We start from the raw sequence: 16,506 nt of genomic DNA, 5'->3' as shown, positions 1-16,506 counted from the left end.
CAGTTTCAGAAGTTCCCATCCAAAGTTCCTTCATTCAAAAGTTTATCTTGCACATTAAACCGCTTAGTCTGAAGGCAAAACTTTCATTTGCAAAGTTGTGGTACAACAAGTCAAGTCCCCGCAGACGTTATGGTTTTAAGCTTGAATTCCAAGCGCCCATTCGGTTGCGGCTGTATCTCCGGAATGGGGTTATGTACGCCTGATTGTTTGGAAATCAGTGCGGACGGCCGATAAACGCATTTGCTGCTCCACATAGCGTATACGCCGCGTGCACCTAATTGACTTAACGTTTTGCGGTGCCACGCAACGTTGATGATCGCTGGTGGAAGTTGCGGTGGCGTTAAGCTAATTATTAATTAACCCATTAAACAATGAAATCCACTCAGAGAAGCGGCGTTCCGTACATTAAACGGCGGTCACACGCGGCGTATGCGCAATGTGCGAACCAAAGTTTCCAACTCAAGTTGGACAGGAATCCGAAGAAACGATTAGCGCTGCGAGCTCTGAGTGACTTGAAAGCTTAATGCACAAATTTAATTAGAGAACTTGGCACTCTCGATTCCACTGGCACTCAGGCTACGGCTTCCTTCTTCCATTTTTGTTTGGCTGTGCGGCTTCCGCCCTGGTTCCTGCTTAGTCTCAACCCAGCACTTACTCCTTCTCCTTGCAGCATCATTACCAACTACTTTGTGGTCTCTCTGGCCGTCGCCGACATGCTGGTGGCCCTCTGTGCGATGACATTTAATGCTTCCGTCATGATCTCGGGCAAGTGGATGTTCGGATCCGTGATGTGCGACATGTGGAACAGCTTCGACGTCTACTTCTCCACCGCCAGCATCATGCACCTCTGCTGCATATCGGTCGACAGGTGAGTCCGCGCGTTTACTTTGTCATTGTGGAGTAATTGAAGTTCCGACTGCTGGACATGCTCTTAAATACCCATCAAATTGAATAGTTGCTTCATAGTTTCCAGTGACCATCCTCTTCCTCCTTTCCACGCAGATACTACGCCATTGTCCAGCCACTGGACTATCCACTAATCATGACACAGCGGCGCGTGTTCATCATGCTACTGATGGTGTGGCTGTCGCCGGCGCTCCTCTCGTTCCTGCCCATCTGCTCCGGATGGTATACAACGACCGAGAACTACAAGTATCTCAAATCGAATCCGCATGTGAGTAGCCTACTGGAAGCGCTTGATTGGACAATTAAATAAGCCACTTGTACAATGCCCTCCATTATGCAGCCCACAGATTTGTTGAGCTGGTCGATCCGGCGTGTGCACCTACATTATTTATTCAATTTTCTTGCACATCAAACTAATAGAAAATTCTAATTTAGTTGAAACGGTATCGACTTTGCATGCATTTTGCATGCCTCCGATGCCACGTGGGCGTCCATGTGGCAGTGGCAACCTTTGGCTTTTCCCTCGACCCGTCGCAGCGGAAATTGATTTATGTTTGTGTGGCTGAAGCAGTTTTACGCCTTTCAGGCTGCCAGCCGACAGGTAGCATATTTATTACTCCATTTTATTGGTTTCCTCCGCAAATACTTGGCAAGCTACTTGGCAGCACCTCCATCTACAAATATATACATAAATTTATACTATGTATATGTATGTGTTCCCTGCCCGTCAGCAGCTGCTGCTACTGATTCCTCCCACCACTGCGGTTATCATTGCGCAATAAAACGCTGATGTAGAAATAAATGTAGGTAATTCCATTCCGGTTTTGTGCGCTCCCATTGAGGCTGACTTCAGCACAGGCTGTGCATAATTTTTGGCTTTCCACCTGGAAGGCGTGGCACGCCTGAGAAGCCTTTGCATACATTAGCATCCGCGGTGGGACGGGCTTTAATTAGTTTTACTTGTTTATGCTAATAACTGTCAGCGCGGAGCAGCCAGAATGTCCTGGCCATAAATCTGATTAGATGTCTTCTGGTGGCCTTTTGTCATGCCATCGCCGTAATGCACAGCGTAATTGAGTTTTTATTGTCGCACTTGGCATTGCAGTAATCGCATTGCCATTGCAATTGCCATCGCAATCGCCGTTGCTCATACGCAACGTTGGCCGCCGACAGCCGCAGTTGGCAATTGCCGAGCATTACGCTCCATTAGGGTTCGCCACTGGCATCCGACTGCATTGCTCAACGTCCATTTTGATTTATTGATAGTCGCTAATTGAGTTGCCCACCAAATCGCAACGATTTCGTTGCCCCCTCCATTTCAGATATGCGAGTTCAAAGTGAACAAGGCGTACGCCATCGTCAGCTCATCGATGAGCTTCTGGATCCCCGGCATCGTGATGCTATCGATGTACTACCGCATTTACCAGGAGGCCGACCGGCAGGAGCGCCTGGTGTACAGGTAACAGCCACTCGAGTGGCCCCTCCATTTGCCCGACGCCAATTAGCTCTAATTACTTGTGTGTACGCCCAGATCCAAGGTGGCCGCCCTGCTGCTCGAGAAGCATCTGCAGATTAGCCAAATTCCCAAGCCCCGGCCGAGCATTCAGGTGGAGCAGTCGACCATCTCGACGATGCGCCGTGAGCGGAAGGCCGCCCGCACCCTGGGCATCATCATGAGCGCCTTCCTCATCTGCTGGCTGCCGTTCTTCCTCTGGTGCGTATACTTGATGGCTCAAATTGGGCACATTATCGCTGGCACTCTAAGGATCAAGTGCTGCGAAGTTTTTAATTAACTCGGGCTTATATCTAGTAACTTGCACTCTCCAAGCTACCGGTATGGTACATTACTTGGGGTTGGAAATACAACAAGCGTAATGTAGATTATAGCTGTAGATATTGTGCACTTTTCCACCTACTTGAAAGTGAGGAATCTAACTCCCTCTTGTTCTCCAATTGAACCGCAGGTACATCGTATCCTCGCTGTGCGATAGCTGCATCACTCCGCGCCTGCTCGTGGGCATCCTGTTTTGGATCGGCTACTTCAACTCGGCCCTGAACCCCATTATTTATGCATACTTCAACCGCGACTTCAGGGCCGCCTTCAAGAAGACCCTCAAGGTGAGTTGCGGGCTGGCCATCGAGTGATTTGCATATACCTTCCACTTCGACATCTTGATGGGACTTTTATTCTATTCAATTTCGCTTTGTTCGGGCATCCAAAACTGAATTCTCTGCACCACCTTAGACTTAGTACAGGGCTTCGGCAACTGCTGCAATCGCAAAGGACAGGGCCACCGCCACCGCCACCATCCAATGCACAGAAGCGGCGGCGGCCACCATTTCGACAGCGATATCGACTGGCAACGCGGAGGCGCCACCACCAGCGCCCCACCGAAGAGGCTCACGTTTAGCAATTATTTTGGTAGCTATTGGCATCACGGGTGCACTGAGAAAAAACTGAATTTTAAAGTATGTACAAGCAAATATTAAATGCACATGGAAGATATTTCCTAACTATCGTACCAACTGAAATTTGTACATATTGTGATATGATAAGGAAGAGATGCAGTCAAGGACATTGCGTCGTGTTTTTTTCTCAGTGCAGCTCAGTGTTCCGCGGAGAGTGTAGATAGCGTAGCGTTCATATTAGTTGATTGAAATGCTTCATCATCCACATCTACTGGTTGCTAAGCAAGAAAAATAGCTTTTCCTCTGCCTGAAGAACTGAAAACTCTGCACGTTCTTTGCTCTACTGCTCTACAGCTCTACAGCTCTGCCTGCGCCTGCCTCTGTCTCTCTATCAGTTTCATTCTCGAGGGGATCTGCGGGGCATGGTCCGCAGTGAAGGGGCTTTCTAATCGCTTGAACACTCTGCTTGCCACTTACCACCGTATACTACCATTGCCATATATAGTACCATATACCATCTCTCTTTCCACGCACAGCTGGCGCTTACTGTGCTGATTCGTTGCCTATGGCCCAACAAAAGCTAAGCCCGCCAAAGTATGCAACAGAAAACTGAAAGCATAAAACGTAATATTTAAATTAAAACTGAACCTCTTCTTGTATGTATGCCCACACAGCCACCTTCTCCACATCCACACAAGCGTAAATGCTGATGATGAAATGTTATTCTTTCTCTAAAAACTCTCCCTTTTATGCTGCACACTTCGACACACCAGCAACACCAACACACCGACACACACACCCACACAGAGGCACATGGACGGGTCCTTGTTCGTCCCTTTTTTATACGAATGCGCGGCCTTTCATTTCGTTTAGCATTTTTTGTGTGTGTGTCTGTTGTTTTTTGTTCCTTTCCTTTAGCCTTTGTTTTCTGTGTGAAACCAAATTGTCACAGACATGTGCCGCCAGCACCCGAAAAAAAAACACCACTCCCCCTGTCGATTGTACCGCCCGTCCCACGCGGCGTATGCTTAACCTTTGAGTGCTGTACAGTAGCGAGCTAACTCTATTAAATTAGAGAGTACATAGCGTACTCTAACGGAAGCATGCCAGTTAATGCCGCCTACTCATAGTTGGGTGTGTTCTTCTCCCCACAGAGCCTCTTTCCCTACGCTTTCTACTTCTGTCGACGCGGCAGGGGCCGGGATGATGACCGGGATCTGGAGTTCGGCGGTCCCAGTCGCCGTGGAACCAATGGAGCCCAACGGGCCGGATCCGGATCCGCCGAGCTGGCCAACTGCGTCAACTCCACGGCCTCGTCCGAGATTCACATGAACGTGATGCGGGCCCGCCAGTACGCCGTCAATGTCACACCCACCACGGACGCCCAGATGCAGCAGCTGCATCCTCTGTACACCAACTAAACGATAAAAAAAAACACACATGGCGTATACTTGATTTCAACTCCAGTGCTTCACAACGTCTGTTCATGAGATGAGTGCGCAGTGCACAGCAAGTGTTCTCCAGAAACCAGATTGCCAGCTTACAAATACAAATCACTCGACAAAAACATTCCTCGAAATGGCTGCTAAGAGGGCTAAAAAGAATTTAACCACAAATAATAGATAAAGCGAGAGCCACAGCAACAATACGACAATCCCACAGATTAAAGAAAGCCTTCAAGAGCAGCAAATTGACGTGCAAAATAAATGGAATATTATTGATGTATTCAACAAACATACTTAGGTGTCATGGAGTCAGGAATTTCATAAAAGCGATGTTTATAAATGCGCATGCAAATAGATATATAAATTGAATGTTTGATATACGTATATAAAAAGCTAGATGTTAACCCAAAAAAAAATATGAAATATGCATTGATTGGTACTCTAAAACGAAAACAGTGAGAAAGTGTGTAGGTTTAAGGTCTGGTTGAACTGTTGAACTAATCAAAATATTATTTATCTTATCATTGAAAGTGTCTAAGCTGTTCTATTATTCTAAACTTAAACTTTAATTACGATCAAGCCTTCTATACTTTTACATTTTATTCGATTAGCGAATAAAGACTGACAATTTCATTTTATCAGTGATTTAATAATGATTAATTAAAACATTATGTAAATACTCAAAGCAATCAACCAGGCCTTAAATCCACTTAAAATCTCCACTAAACAATGGAAACTAATGTTAGTTGTATCAGAGTGTTCGTATTGTTTGTAAAACTCATACTGTCAGTTCTTTTAGATGTAATGACAAGGCTCATTCGATTCGTTAAATACATTAACATAATCTAGTTCATTGAAATACAATCAAATTATATATGTCATAATACATAACCAGATACATATAGAGCCTACAGCACGACTAACATATCCATTGGGTTTTAGCCTCAACTTTGATGTTTCCCGACTCTAAGTCCCATACTGTTGTTGTAGTCGAACTAGCTCTAGAGCTATATATTATATACGAACTATACGCGTAGCCACATATGTATATAGTATATGTGTGTACCTTTCTGCACATAGATGCAACTGACATTCATAGAACTGTTTTGTAATCTTTTGAGCAGGTGCGAGTAATACCCAAAATGCTTTTCCCTTGCCGCGACAATCTTAACAAGGCACAATAAACTAAATCTCCAGACTCCAAGCCTGTTTAGTTGACTCTCGCTTTCGACTCGAAATTAGTTGAGTAGGAGATATAAGGAATATTATCAGTAACTGCCACGCCCCCTGCGCGAATTTGTCACCGCCATTGCGCCCATAAATCAAAGGTGCTTCAGCCGAAAGCTGGCTGAAATTGTTTGCACAAAATATCAAATCGTTGCAAAAAGTATATATACGACATGCATAAAACGGCGACTTTTTCCTACGATTCGCAGTCATTATTTAAAGCGCCGGCTTAAGAGCTCACCGCCGTCGACAAATGAGCAACTCCCCTCTCTTTCGGCATGACTACTCCCGTCCTTGTCTCGCCGCCGCCCCCAACCCCCCGTGGGCGTGTCAATATTTGCTTAATTTAACTCTCGACACTTTGTTTAAACTGCAGAACGCCCTCGAAAAAGTTGGCAGTTGCCAGTTGGCAGTTAGCAGCAGCGTTGATAACATTTGAAATGTAGCCAAATATTGTTAACTAAATTAACGTCGAACGATAAGAAGCTGAAGTACAAAATGCGAATGCTCTTTCAACAATTTTGCCTCGACTAAAATAACTAAAATGTATTTATTTTTGGTTACATAAGTCATTTCTTTGTTGCCACAAGTGTTTCCAGGTGCAATGCACTGCAGTAACACGAGGAAACAAAACAGTCGCCTATGTATCTCAGCAAATCAAAAATAGAACAAATATTTGTAGTGTGCTCGAAGTTACAGAATGTATATTTTGTTGTGAGCTGTACCTCAATTTTGAATTATATTTTCCATCATTTAATAATACCCCTCTGATGTAGGGTATTTTTCCGCAGAAGTGTGGCACGTGTGCGTTAACCACCTGGATCACAGCGGCAATAACAAAACACAGCCATAATTAACAAAAATACGATTTGGTTTAAACGCGGATTGGCATGTCAACTCATGGGAGCATGTGACTTTCGAATAAAACACAAACTAAAAAGCTCGCGTAACTGTCGAAAAAGTAAATAATTAAATAATGGCAATTAGGCTGAGGCTTGAGGCTTGAGTCGCCTGGAAAAGTATGCTGACGAGTCATTCGATGATGCAATCCCAGATAAGTTGGCAAATCTCGCACATTCCATTCGCACAGACTCCTCACAAATCCCATGGGTGACAATGACTTGAGCAACTATTTCTGCCAGCGACTGTTTGAAGATCTTATATGACTGACTCGATTTATTTGGTTTCCTACGTTTTCACACTGTACGTTGCTAGTAGAAATACAAAGTACCTAAGATATTACCAGTTTAGGCATATAAGTCAGCTGAAAAAGGCTCAATGTTCAAATTAAACAAATCATTCGGAGCACTCACGGAAATCGAAGCCAATCCAAATTAAAATGCATTAAATAAATGTCCAACAGAAACGCTGAGCTGAAGCTTATTTTGTAACACAAATACAAACTGAGTGTCTAATAATAATAATGGTAGTCAGATAATTGTTAAATATTGAATGTATTATGCATGTGAATAGTTGAATTCGAATCATTAAAGCGCGAAAATAAAACGAGAATTTTAAAAGCAGACCACATAAAGGTAATTACAAATTAATGCGAAATTCATATATATTCATACGTAACGCGGCCACACGGCATTAAATATGAAACACAAATAACAGTGACAACCAGCGGAAAATGTTAATTAACTTGTGAACAATATTTACAAACAACAAAACGTCAGATAGCACGAATCTTGTGGTCGATTGTCGGTCAATTTCGGAATTGTACTCAGATACCTTCCATGTTTCACGAGCGGAAAACATTAGGCGAAACCGAAAACCCTCGACTTAAGTAAATGTTAACATGTGCGTTTTTCAGTGGAAGCTATATTAAATTATACATATATATTTATTATACAAAGGGATATGTTTACGGTGTATGCATGTATTGTATATAGTATCGCGATACATATAAATTAATGAAATGAAGCAATTACAATCGTATGGAATAAAAGTAAAGGTAATAATAAAAAGGTTCAAAACATCATATGAGTTGCTGCTTTTCATTTTCCCCATCCGTTCCCACGACGAACTTCATCCCAGTTCAGGTAGAGATGCGATGGATGGCTCGACCGACTGCGGTCTAGGTCTATGCTCTATGGTCTATGGGTCCTATGAGTGATTGTTACTCCTATACGTATTCCTAAACTTTTTCTGTATGAGCTGATATGCATTGTAGGCTCTGTTGAATTTACGGCCAGCAATCGTCGGCGATAAGCCAAAGAAAGAAACAAAGAACAGCGAGTTAGTACAGGAAGTGGCCATAAAACTGGAGTGCACTTTCACCTTTCTTTCACCGCCCTGAAGGACTTCTTGCGCTGCTTGAGACACGCCTTGTCCTGGACGGCATCCGGATTGGGCAGATCGTTGGGCGATATCGTGGTGATGTTGTCCGGATGGCAGAAGAAGGCTATCGAGTGGCGGCCACGCGCGCGAATAGTTTCCTGCTCCGGTATTATCACGCGATGTTGCTGGGGGCAGAATAAAATAGATTGGTGGTTTCCATAAATTGCTAAAGTAACTGATTAGACCGGCTGGAAAACAATTTGATTTGCGGCCTTTAAAAGTCAGTATACTCTAAACTTTAGAAGCCAAAAATAGCTTTCTTTTTAAACAAAAGTTGTTAGCTCATGCCAAAAACAGACGCAAAGCTGCTCAAATATATATTATTTGGCCTTTTAGTTCAGACAATTTACATATACACAGCTGCGTTCTGGTATTTGCATAGTTGTAACAATAATCTATTGGTGCTACACATAAGCCAGCTTATAAGACACTCACCAATGCGGGATATCGTCCCTGTGTCCAGATATTCAAGATCTCACCACAGTTGACGAGAATGGAGCCGGGCAGGTGGCCCACGCGGTGCCACTTCTCGCTGCCGGGCAGCTTCACCTCCAGCCCGCCCTCCGAGTCCTGGGAGAGCAGGGTGAAGGTGCCGTAGTCCACGTGGGGAGGACACTGGATAACGGCGCCGTTGCCCAGCTTGTGCTCGAACAGCTGGCCATTGGGGCCGTCCACCTCGTTGAGGTCGTCTTCGTCGCGGGGATTGTGCTCCGGCCGGAAGTCCGGCTGGTTGGACAGACAGCGCTGGTAGCTGTACTGGCAGCGACCCTTGATCACGTCGTTCTGGCCGGGCTCGTCGTCCACTATGGGCGGGTAGTAGAGCATGCGCAGGGAGCTCATGTTGTCGTGGTCGCCGGACAGCATGTGCGAGTGCTTTTCGAGGAAGAACGTGTGCGGAATGTCCAGGGAGACGGCCAGCGCCTGCAGGATGAAGCTGGCCAGCGCCTTGAAGTCCGTGGCCAGGGTGCTGATGTGGTCCGCGAAGCCTGGCAGCGGCTCCTCCGGCAGATTCTGGGCGTTCAGTGTGCTGATATTGAAGGCGTGACGCAGCTCCGGCGACTTGCCATCGAATCGCTGCTGCTGACCACGACTCACGTAGCCATGTTTGTCTCCATCGGCACGGATATAGTGCTGTCTGATGTCGGGCGGCAGGTCCACGAAGTCATCCAGGTGATCCCAGGCAGTCTTGAGCTGTTTAAAAGGCCATAAGGAAATGTTATATTAGAGACGAGTACAATAACCTTAAAACTATGTTTTTGCCAGGGAATAGAAACTATCAATTTCAACTGCTATCGGACTGATATGAATACCGCAATAAATTTTCAACTTCGATTTTAGATTTGCAGGTTTAGCAATGACGTATATTTGTATTTAATCAGTGGAAAACCCAGTTCCTTGGTTCCCCTAATCTAAAGTGTATATTTATGGCTAGTTGTCTTACCTTCTCATCGGAGATGCCATGGTTGACCAGCAGGGCCATGCCCTTCTCGGAGAGAGCTTTCTTGAGCTGGTGACCCACGCGGTTGACCACCGACTTGACCGGCACTTCCTCGATGCCTGTAACGAACAGATTCGGAATCGATATTTAGGCGTGGGAATAATCAGCGGAGCTGCCACTCGAGCCCTAATTGCTTTGCGGTTTCTCGTTTATGGCTTCTTTGAATGGTTTTCCACCTGAACACCATAAAGTATGGGTTGTGTTTATGGCAGATTGTTCACTCTATGGCCGAAGGCAGTAAATAGCTGGCTCGCGCGCACTTGGCCACTGAATTGAATGTCATGGGCCATCCAGAAGTGTGGCCAAGAGGCATTCACATTCACATTCATATTCACGTGCCGCCCACCAGCTCTTAAGACCCTCACTTTGCGAAGATAGTCGGCTGCTTGGAATCTCAAATAACCCACTATTGCCAGCTCGATAACGTGCAATGGTAAATGTGCAATGCAAAGGTAAATGCAATCAATTTCAATGCAACGAAGGCGGCATTGACAATGCACGCCGGAAAATTAAATAGAAAATGCCGCGGAAAGGCCGCAGCGGAAGTGGCGAGGATGGCGTTCCACGCCGCCAACCATTTGGCGCGTCAAAGTGGGACTTTTGAATATATAGCTAAAAGATAGCTGATATCTGGAAGATGGATAGGGTGGGGGAATGTCTGGCACCAACCGCTCGCTAATGTGATCACTTACTCATTGAGGGACGAGTCATGAATGAAATCGGAGAATGCAAAGTAATTATATGTGCGGGTATATACTTCCTCGCGACAGTGTCACTTCGGTGTCACACCGGGCGTATGCGCAATCTATAAATAGTTTCGCTGGCCATCACGGGAAGCCACCTTCTGGCCGCCTGCCCTCAGCTCCCGACTTGGACAGTGACGCAGTGCCTCCGATAAGGGGTTTCACAGAATGTGTAGCATTTCACAAATAATAACAATTATGCCCTCTTATCATTTCATTTCATTTCATTTCATTTCGGGCTTGGCAGCTCTGTCGCCAGGCGGGAAGTACTCGCATTGTTATTATTATTACTTGCTCAACTGGGAACCAGATGATGGGCGGAACGATGATGCGGATGATGAGGCGGATGATGAGGCGGATGATGAGGCGGCGGAGAGGTCAGTCGGGCGAATTGAATGATTCCAATTGACGCCAGCAGCAGTTCGCCTTTCGTTTTCATTGGGCGGCGGTCCAGTTTTGCATGTATTTTTGATACGCTTGTTTTCCGTGCGTTTTATTTTTCTGTTTTAGTTAGGTCGATTTCTGTTGGCATGCAATTCAATTAGGCGGCAATTGGGATGCGGGTCGCTTTTCAATTTGCCATTTCTCAGTTTTCAGGCAGCTATGCCAGCTAGTTGTCAGTGCTAACTTGTCGCTAATTTAGCAAATTGAGTCAGTAGATTCAGTCGACGTATGCGTTGAGGAGGCCAAGTTGGCTGAAGATCATCTCTATCGAATGCCAGAATTTCTCGACGTCTCGATTTGTTTTCCCCATGTTTTATTGTGTTTTCGATTTGATTGGCGCTTGCCGAACAAATTTATCGTTGAAATTGATTGGCTTTTATGCATTTATGGTCAGACATAAATTCCGGCACGCGTTAAGCAATTCTATTGTTTGTTTTCAACGCCATTTGATGATGTATACTTGTAACTTAATTGCTCTTAAAACACTTGGACGAATTCTAGGCCAATATTATGCAAATTCAATTGGTATGTGGAGTAAAAAGCACATACAAGAATGTTTCAGTGATTTTCCCATCATGGGAATTTCCATTTACTCATGTGGGAAAAACCTCTTAAAGATAATCCACAAATAGATTCCCCATTCCCACTTGAATTCGGCGGTCGAAATAATTCAATTCAATATTTATAGATCCATTTGAACTCGTATATATGTGGCAGTTTAGTTGCGGAATTTTCGCTGAGAAATATGGTCGTGCAGTATAACTTATTTATAGAAAACTGAATTGCGGCTATGGGGAACTGGCTGAAATGGGCTTAAATGGGGGAAAATGTTTGCAGATGTCGGGCTAATGGAAAAATAATTTCGATGGCATTGAAATATGCGCACAGAAGTCAACGACAGAGGTAATTGGCCAGAATAACATTATCGCCTGCGAATCAAACTTAGCATCAAAGTATTGAAGGTTGAGAATTTGCTTGGCCAGCTGTCAATTTGAATTGTCAAGAGAACTTAATTCAATTCCTATCAATGTTCAGGTGGCTTTAAGCAATTTGTCAGGTCAAGGGAAATCCGGCAGCCAATTTCTACGTATATTCCGTTGGCGAAACAGGCAAAACGCGATTGCGGCCATTAAGCCACGTCAGCCAAGCCCAGAGTCAACAGGTTTAAGCCAGTTTCAATCGGTTGCGGCAAAAGTCCAACTACTTAACATGCTCGGACTGTCGCCTTTCGGTAGTATCATCATCAAATCAAACAAGGTGAGGCCCACCGATGATGACGCCGTGGCGTGAATCCCCAAAGCCCCAAAACAAGATGCGTCACGGAGTGGATGTCTCCGAATTGGTAACTGGTTACTGGTAATTTCGAACCAGTAACTGGTTAATGGTCACCGGCAGTGTGTTAATAAAGCTGCAACCAGTAAACAAATATTGAATCGCTCAATGCGTTCACAACAAAATCAGATTCCGTAACTCGAATAAGTGTAAATATTTTGATGAGTACTGTTTGAGTTTCCGCACTAAATGGAGTGACATTGGGTCGATAGAAATTAAGGCATTCCACAAATGCCACAAGCCCGACTTCCAATATAGTTCAAAAACCTCTCGGGGCTCACCAAAAAAAAAAACACAACAAAAAACACAAATATAAACAAAACAAAGGAAAGAAAAAAAAAACCAATTGAAGTTCCGTTGACACAAAAATGCCGCAAGGCAGCGATTTAATTGCTTCTAGCTAGCTGCTTTGGGGGTCAATGGCTCTGGTGGGGCGAGAAGGTCAAGAGTGTGCTTCCACCAAGGCCAAGCCGCACTGTACTCCAAGCAAACTCGAATCTCTGGGTGAGCCCTCGTCGAAACCTGCGGCCAGATAAGCACACAGTGCGTATGCGTTACATTTCCATGGCGTCTCATTACCGCCAGAAGGAGAAACTGTGTCACGTATCGGCAAAGACCCAGTTAACACAATGGGCACGGCGCCCAAACAGGCAAATGGAAAATTTCGGTGTGGCCAAAGAAGAGCAGAAGAAACGCGGAGGAACAAACAAAGCCATTAAATCTTGTGGAACAAATCTTAACACAGGTACCTCAAAGGTTAGCCAAAGAAGTTCAAAGCAGTCTGGGCAACACAAACAAAGTCAGGAAACTCAGATATCTAATTTTCCTAGGCATCTCACAGATACTCTAGTTCGCAGATACCGCTTTTAAAGTCATCTTGCATGCAACAATAATAATGTGATAATTAATTCTGCCAAGTGTGTAGTGTGAGTTTTCATTACAATTTTACATATTTGTGGGCATAAATATGAATGTGATTTAATTGATACTGATACTCTAGCTATCGTAGAGTGTGCCTGATTTATTGCGATCTGTACTGACTTGAAGAGCACTTACTCAAAAATTACTCATGATTTGTGTTACCCAGAAATATCAGCAAAATAACAGGCTTTAACAACGTGATACTTGCTTTCCCTACATACGCACGCACATAAGTGTTCTATTAAAGTCTTTCATAGATTAACTATCTACGTTCAATTAGTTGACGTTGGGCGATAAGGTATACGTTCTTCGAAACTTTACAGTCAGAAGATCCCATTTGCATTATTCATTTGTTTTCGGAGAGAACCGCAGGTGCAGGGATCAGGTGTCCGGTGCACAAGTCAGTAATTACTACAAATTAACTGCGACGTAGTTGTAACGCCACGAAATTAACGAACGAAATTAAGTAACTGCTATTAGGGGAGCCCGGTTAGTTCGCCCTGAACAATTGGGAATAGTCAGCCGAACAGAACTGTCGATGACTCAGTGACGAATGCACTTAATTGTGCCCAGCTGATGGCGGAGCGTTTAAGTGCACTGAAAGAAACCCAAGTCGTATTAAATAGATTGCCCATTTCCTGCTACTCAAATAACCGCAATCTTATCGATAGAACAGGCGTCATATTATTTAATCAAAAGTGTGGAATGGAAATACATTAATTGGCACATAAAAACAAATTGTAGCTGAATAAATAATCTTAAAATGTTGTTTGTGCTTATGACCCATTATTTTGGGAATCCACGAATCGTTAAATTTCCCACAAGTTACTAGTTGTTCATGGGGAAATTAAATCACATTTTATCTTAAGCATACTTGTAGATGCTTCATACAAATTTCACTTTAACTAGTGTACTTTTACCGAGCTTATACACAATGATATAAAAGAAAACCATTCACACCTATGCTTTTATGGTCCATACTTCATTTTGGATTAATATAAAAGCAATATAAACGCAGACGTAGATATCGCTTCTCTGAGCAGTGGAGCAGAATTTGACGTAAGCAAAACGTCTAATCATTTTCACCTTTGCGAGACAAGTTACAGATAAGTGCTATTTTTGAATGGAGGGACTTCCCATTCATGTCCAACTCCCGCCCTTTTTTCTCCGTGTACGAACGCTGGCTGAAATTGCTCGCCTAGCAACGAGTTGGAGTGGCGATCAGCGGCATGTTTAATGGGATGCTGTGGCTCGGTTCCATGGGGGAGCACTACACACATGGATGATGATGTAGCCAATGGATGGGGGGATGGGCATGGGGTACTTACCACAGTGGGCGAGATCGATGATCGGAACCACGCTGCGCGAGAGGAGCGTGTCGAGTTTGTCGTCGCTGCTCTTTGTTTTTATCATTTTGAGTTGCTGTTTGCGTCTGTTGTGTTTGTTGTGTTTGTGCTGCGTGTGACTTCCAGAGGGTCTTCGACGTCCAAAGTTCTTTGGTTTCTGATTGGGAGGAGCAATCGAACACTCGCCGCACTTGTGCTCGCTATATCTTTATCACAATTGGTTTGGAGGGACTCTTGGGACCGGAGGGAATCCGGGATCCGGAGACGAGGTGCACTTCCAGCGATAGCTGACTAAAGGAAACTGAATGGCAGCAGCGCGGAATGGCAGAATTCGATTATTAGACTGGTTATGCCGACAGCGAATAAACCAAAAACAAGAACACAAACATTCGAATCGCGCATCCGAGTGCTTCTTATTTTTGTTTAATTTCGTGGGCTATTTGTTTTTGCAATGGCTATTGTTTTTGTTTGGCTGGCGAGCAAACGCTTTGACAGCAGAACTTTTGGGGGGGTCTTTATTTTTTTACGATCCAATACGATCCGATCCGATACGATCCGAAGTACGAACGGCTGGCTGAGTGATTGGCTTTGGTTGGATTTAGAAGGGCGCGTGGCGGACGAGAGGCGATCGAACAATCGCGACGCGCTTCTTGGGCGGACTAACCGCCGGTTGTTCCTAACTGCTGGGTTCCAAAGCTTATCGCACCTGACTGGCCAGAATTTTACCTCGGTTTACGATTTTATTTTGCAAAAATGAAACTGATTGTGTGGGGTGCGGTGCTTGGGCATGGCCTGCATGTGCGTCGCAATTAGATAAACTTTAATCAAATCAAAAATTGTGATAACTAAATTAGCACTTGTCGCTTAGCGGCAAAGGGGTCGCGGGGGGCTATGTAGAGAGCTCAGTACCCAGTACAGTGGATATTCCGACTTATGGTGTGCAGGGCCCGAAAGGTGAGACTATCTAGAGCCGTCAACAGGTAGCCCCGTCTCGGTTTGCTTTTGCAATATTTGTGATGGCTATTAACGTGGCTCAGGTACATACGAATACCCAATACAGCTACACAGGCATACAGATGCGGATGCGTATGTGAGATACAGATACTCTGGTTGCGGCGGGCATGTATCTTGTATCTTGTATCTTGTGTCTGATGTCTTGTGTTTGGTGTTTTGTTTTTTGTATCTGGCAGATCCCGTTTGCCGTTTAACGGCACTCGGACTCAGGTGCGAGCCCTCCTGCTCTCCTGCCGCCTTTTCACCCCCTAAAAATGCAAAATTAAAATCCAACCCAGCTGAGCTGTTGCCAAGCGGCTTTGTTCGGGAAATGCCGCATGAGCAAAGTCTGATCTTGCAGCCAGTCCGTCAGTCTGCACGGAGTCGGTTCGTTATTATATCGAGGGGTTGGGTTGGGTTCGGGGTTCAGAGTTATAGCCGGAGGGGGATTGAGTAAGCATTTGCCTCGCCTCTTTTGCCTTGCAAAAACATTATGCCAACGGGAGCATGGGCTCACATTTAAAACTACTGAAACTACTCGAAGCTGCATTCAGCTGAAAGTTGGTGATTTGTACTTTAAGTTGAAACCGATGAGGGCTTTTTGCTTACAGTGAAAACTCGCTTTCTTTTTTCGCACAGGTTTCGCTTTTCATCGAACACTCGACCCGAACGAACAGCAGTTGGCCAACACAGTCAGTCTACTTAGTCAATTTTCGTATCGCTTTCTGCTGCTTTTTTTGCACACTCTCCATCATTTTGTAACACACTCCGATCGCGAATTTAACCTAGATACACCTGAACTAGCGCAGAGAGGAACGGCGTCTGTCTCAAAAAAAAACATTTGCGATCCGATCCGCGATCTTCTGTCGATTCGGATCCAGTTCGAAAACGATAGCGCT

General features: G+C 44.7%; 2 protein-coding genes across 4 annotated transcripts in view; one reads left to right on the top strand and one right to left on the bottom strand.

Annotated features, from left to right (window-relative positions):
• Positions 1 to 7,848, top strand: part of LOC6555166 (octopamine receptor beta-1R) — a 24,604-nt gene extending 16,756 nt beyond the window's left edge. The window contains exons 3-8 of the mRNA XM_001982228.3: positions 671 to 868; positions 1,003 to 1,174; positions 2,229 to 2,365; positions 2,438 to 2,620; positions 2,871 to 3,024; positions 4,470 to 7,848. Coding sequence (XP_001982264.1) covers positions 671 to 868; positions 1,003 to 1,174; positions 2,229 to 2,365; positions 2,438 to 2,620; positions 2,871 to 3,024; positions 4,470 to 4,736 — 1,111 coding nt within the window. The 3' untranslated portion in view covers positions 4,737 to 7,848. The remainder of the gene's footprint in view (positions 1 to 670; positions 869 to 1,002; positions 1,175 to 2,228; positions 2,366 to 2,437; positions 2,621 to 2,870; positions 3,025 to 4,469) is intronic.
• Positions 7,792 to 16,506, bottom strand: LOC6555121 (UPF0676 protein C1494.01). 3 transcript variants are annotated; one of them, XM_001982227.3, is made up of 6 exons: positions 16,217 to 16,506; positions 14,597 to 14,915; positions 9,772 to 9,887; positions 8,766 to 9,521; positions 8,271 to 8,455; positions 7,792 to 8,166 (listed from the first exon to the last, which is right to left on the bottom strand). In XM_001982227.3, the coding sequence occupies exons 2-6, from the start codon at positions 14,679 to 14,681 to the stop codon at positions 8,097 to 8,099; spliced, it is 1,212 nt and encodes a 403-aa protein (XP_001982263.1). In that variant the 5' UTR covers positions 14,682 to 14,915; positions 16,217 to 16,506; the 3' UTR covers positions 7,792 to 8,096. The 3 variants fall into 3 exon arrangements, with proteins under 3 accessions (XP_001982263.1, XP_026834511.1, XP_026834510.1); XM_026978710.1 differs by lacking the exon at positions 16,217 to 16,506 and adding an exon at positions 16,183 to 16,199; XM_026978709.1 differs by lacking the exon at positions 16,217 to 16,506 and adding an exon at positions 16,125 to 16,143.

This window comes from Drosophila erecta, unplaced genomic scaffold, assembly GCF_003286155.1.
Source record: "Drosophila erecta strain 14021-0224.00,06,07 unplaced genomic scaffold, DereRS2 tig00000000-arrow-pilon, whole genome shotgun sequence".
NCBI classification, from domain to species: domain Eukaryota; kingdom Metazoa; phylum Arthropoda; class Insecta; order Diptera; family Drosophilidae; genus Drosophila; species Drosophila erecta.
The sequence above is the reverse complement of the archived record's forward strand: the minus strand, read 5'-3'. Positions and strand labels throughout refer to the sequence as shown.